General features: G+C 42.6%; 1 protein-coding gene across 3 annotated transcripts in view; it reads left to right on the top strand.

Moving 5' to 3' along the window:
• Positions 1–292: 292 nt before the first annotated feature.
• Positions 293–3179, top strand: part of LOC106942086 (uncharacterized) — a 9886-nt gene continuing 6999 nt past the window's right edge. Inside the window, exons 1-3 of one of the 3 annotated variants that reach the window (XM_015025260.1) lie at positions 293–757; positions 849–1411; positions 1545–1636. In XM_015025260.1, coding sequence (XP_014880746.1) covers positions 564–757; positions 849–1411; positions 1545–1636 — 849 coding nt within the window. In that variant the 5' untranslated portion in view covers positions 293–563. The remainder of the gene's footprint in view (positions 758–848; positions 1412–1544; positions 1637–3179) is intronic. The other 2 variants (XM_015025262.1, XM_015025261.1) reach the window with 2 other exon arrangements.

Here is a 3179-nt window from a genome sequence, read left to right as displayed (position 1 = left end):
GTCCACACCCACAGCCAATCAGTGAACAGGAGCAAAGCTCGCGTCACCCACCAAAGCAGGGCCGGCCCGACTGGCCAGGCTAATTGAATTGGTTTAAACATAGGTTTAAAGCAGGGGTGCCCAGGGCCAAAGGGCCAGCATCCTGCACATTTTAGTTCTCTCCCTGGTGCAAGAAACAACCTTTTCAGCTTGTCAATGTTCCGCTAGGTCTTCTAACGAGCCATCATTTGATCCAGGTGCGTTAAACCAGGGAGAGAACTGAAACATGCAGAATGCCGGCCCTCGAGGACCGAATTTGGACACCCCTGGTTTAAAGCCTGAAGATTTTAGCTTAGTTTTTATTTTCAGTTGAATCTTTTGTGTTGTGTTAATTTATATTTCCATTATAAACCAGGAGTGGATCAGATCATTTGTCATTGTGTTAGAAATGAAACCTGCCTTCCTTATTTCACAACTGGATGAGTTATCTCGCTGGCATCAAGATATGAAATTTTTGTCATTTTTAGTGTGGCTAACTTCAGTGGGATTTCCTCTTGTCCTGTACAAGGGAAATTCAACCCCCCATGTCCAAAGAACCTCCTCTGTCCTTCACCTTGTCCCCCAGTTCTGAGGACTCAGGCTTGGATGACTCTTCGTTTCGCAGTGCTCTGGAGGAAACGGAAAATTCTGTGGAGAGGGAGATCCGACTGACATTAGAAAGAGAAGAACAGCACCGAAGGGAGAGGGGAATGATTGCTCAGGGCCTGACGGTACCCAGGTAAGGTAAATGGGTTAAGATTGTATGGGTTCATCAAGCCTGTGCATTGACTGTTCAGATTTCTCATTTTTGTTCTTTTTTCTGTGTTCAGTCTATACACCCTAAGGACAGATGGATCTGTGCCCAGACCTCCAGTCTTCCGTACCCCTGCTCTGTCCATCTCTCCATCGCCCTCCTGCTCCTCCTCTCTCCCCCAATCAATGTATCATGAAATGACAGCCAAAAACGTCATCATTCTTGAACCCGACTCCTCTGCCTCCAGCTCCAGGAACTACCTGCTCTCCTCTGCCATCAGTAGCCTCTCTGATTGGTCTCCCAGTCTTGATGTGGCACCCTCAGAAAACGTCATTGTGGTGGAGACCTCCAATTTGATAATTCGCAGTGCTTCTGAATTTTGCCTGAGCTCTGGGCCTCCGCCTGTAGAGACACAAGAGAGTACTTTCTCTTCTAATCCATTCTTCAAGTTACGTTCCATCAGCAGTCAGTCTCTAGTGGAGCAAGAGATCAAGATGGTGAGGCAGAGAGAAGAAGAGTGGAGGAGACAAAGGGAGGAACTGTGGCGAAGGAAACAAGAGGAAGCGTGGAGGACAGGGAGAGAGAGGTATGACACTGTCCTGGTGTCACCAAGTCTAAACGAAAACATCACTTTCAGTGGTATGTAGTGTCTATGTAAAATATATGTATGAAGCAACAGTTTCTTTCTATAATGTAGAACCCACTTATTGTTTTCAGATATATTTGTTGTTTTTCTTTATTCTTTGTATTCTAATCTAATTCCTGATTCTAGTGCCAGTGGTTCCAGACAGATCTGTTTCCTCCCCATCATCGCCTTCCAGACCACGGAAAATGGAACGCTCTAGTTTGTCTTGTGACCACAAGGTTGGCAGACATGCACACACATGCAAACATAAACGTTAGAGCTTGTATTTATGCTGACTCAACATAGAAGTAAAAAGTAAAACAAAAAAATATTTAATGTACAAAGTCTGATTCAAGATATACAATCTGATCACTACTCTCCAGGGCCGTGTAGAGACCTTTGTCTCCGATTCAAAGTTAAAAAGAGGCACATTGAACAAGATCTTATAACATCGTACAACAACATTGCAACAACCCATATTAATCAAAAATTTAATTAATTGGATTATACTGCATCGATGTCGATGTGGGCAAATTTAGTCTGTTTCCCTCGATAGGTATATGTTGCTGTTGAGGGGTTTCTGCTGCTGACAGTGCGTGAGGACTGTCAGCTGCTAACAGCAGTCTGCTGTCTGCTCTGGTCTGTTTTTAAACAGACCATAGGAGAGAAGACCACTGGTTATGAAGTATGTGATGAAATAAGCAATTTTGCTGATATTTTACTCAATAAATCCTAATAATATCTGACCGTTTAACCTCCAAAGCAACCTGGATGCAGACTGCTTTAAAGACCAAACTCTACATAATTGTTTAACTCTACATAATTGTTTGATGTTGGCACCTCTGAGAGATCTAGAATTGTAAGACTGAGTGATATCAAGGCAAAGAAAACTCAGTCGCTGCTGGTAGACCCCTCCAGTCATTCAGGTGGAGCNTCCTGAATGTCTGGTNGATANGTGGGATTGCTGCAAAGTCAATGACAATGCAAATGATTGTTGCTACGTGCTCGTCCAGGAGGAGTGAATGTTCCAAGTCAATGACTTGATGCAATTTCCTGGGTTTTCTTAGATTCTAAGTTTCTTTCTAAGACTCGGAAATAAACATTTTTATCAACTGTGTTCAAGCATCTATCCTTTAATTGAGCATCCTGCACTGTTTGATAAATAGGATTAATTGGAATGTATGTGTGATTGAGTTGAAATTATATTTTTGTAAAATGTTTTGAGATGACATTTGTTGTGAATTGATTGTATATATTTGAATTGAATTGATTGGCATTAGAGGAGTAGAAGCTGCAGGAAGAAGTGTGATGGTGGAGCATGTTGGTGATTATGGGTAAGATGGCTGGATGTGGTGAGAGACGGGGAGCTTCTGGGTGATGTGGTCATGGAAGCGTGTGTGGGTGAGCAGCAGAGTTTTTATGTGCTGGAGTTTATTGAAGACTTGACAATCAAGTGGTTCACTTGAATGAGATGATTACTGCATCATCTCTAGTAATCAAGTCTGGAGATGATGCAGGCATGGATGAGAATTTCAACAGCTGAGATGGGGAGTGATGGGCAGAGACGAGCAACATTTTTTCAATGAGAAAAGGTGGTTCTTGTGATGTGGTTGACATGGTGTTCAAGGGAGACATTGATGTCGAAAGTGACTCCAAGGTTGCAGATGTGATTTGAGGGAGATAAAGTGGTGCTGTCAGTGGTGAGACTGTCAGGGGTTTTGGTAAGTGTAACATACATTACTTATTTGAATTTTAGAATGAGTAATAAATCAGAAAAATTCT

Source organism: Poecilia latipinna, unplaced genomic scaffold (assembly GCF_001443285.1).
Source record: "Poecilia latipinna isolate Pla-1442-1.1 unplaced genomic scaffold, P_latipinna-1.0 Scaffold4030, whole genome shotgun sequence".
NCBI lineage: Eukaryota > Metazoa > Chordata > Actinopteri > Cyprinodontiformes > Poeciliidae > Poecilia > Poecilia latipinna.
This window is presented reverse-complemented; position numbering and strand designations above follow the sequence as displayed.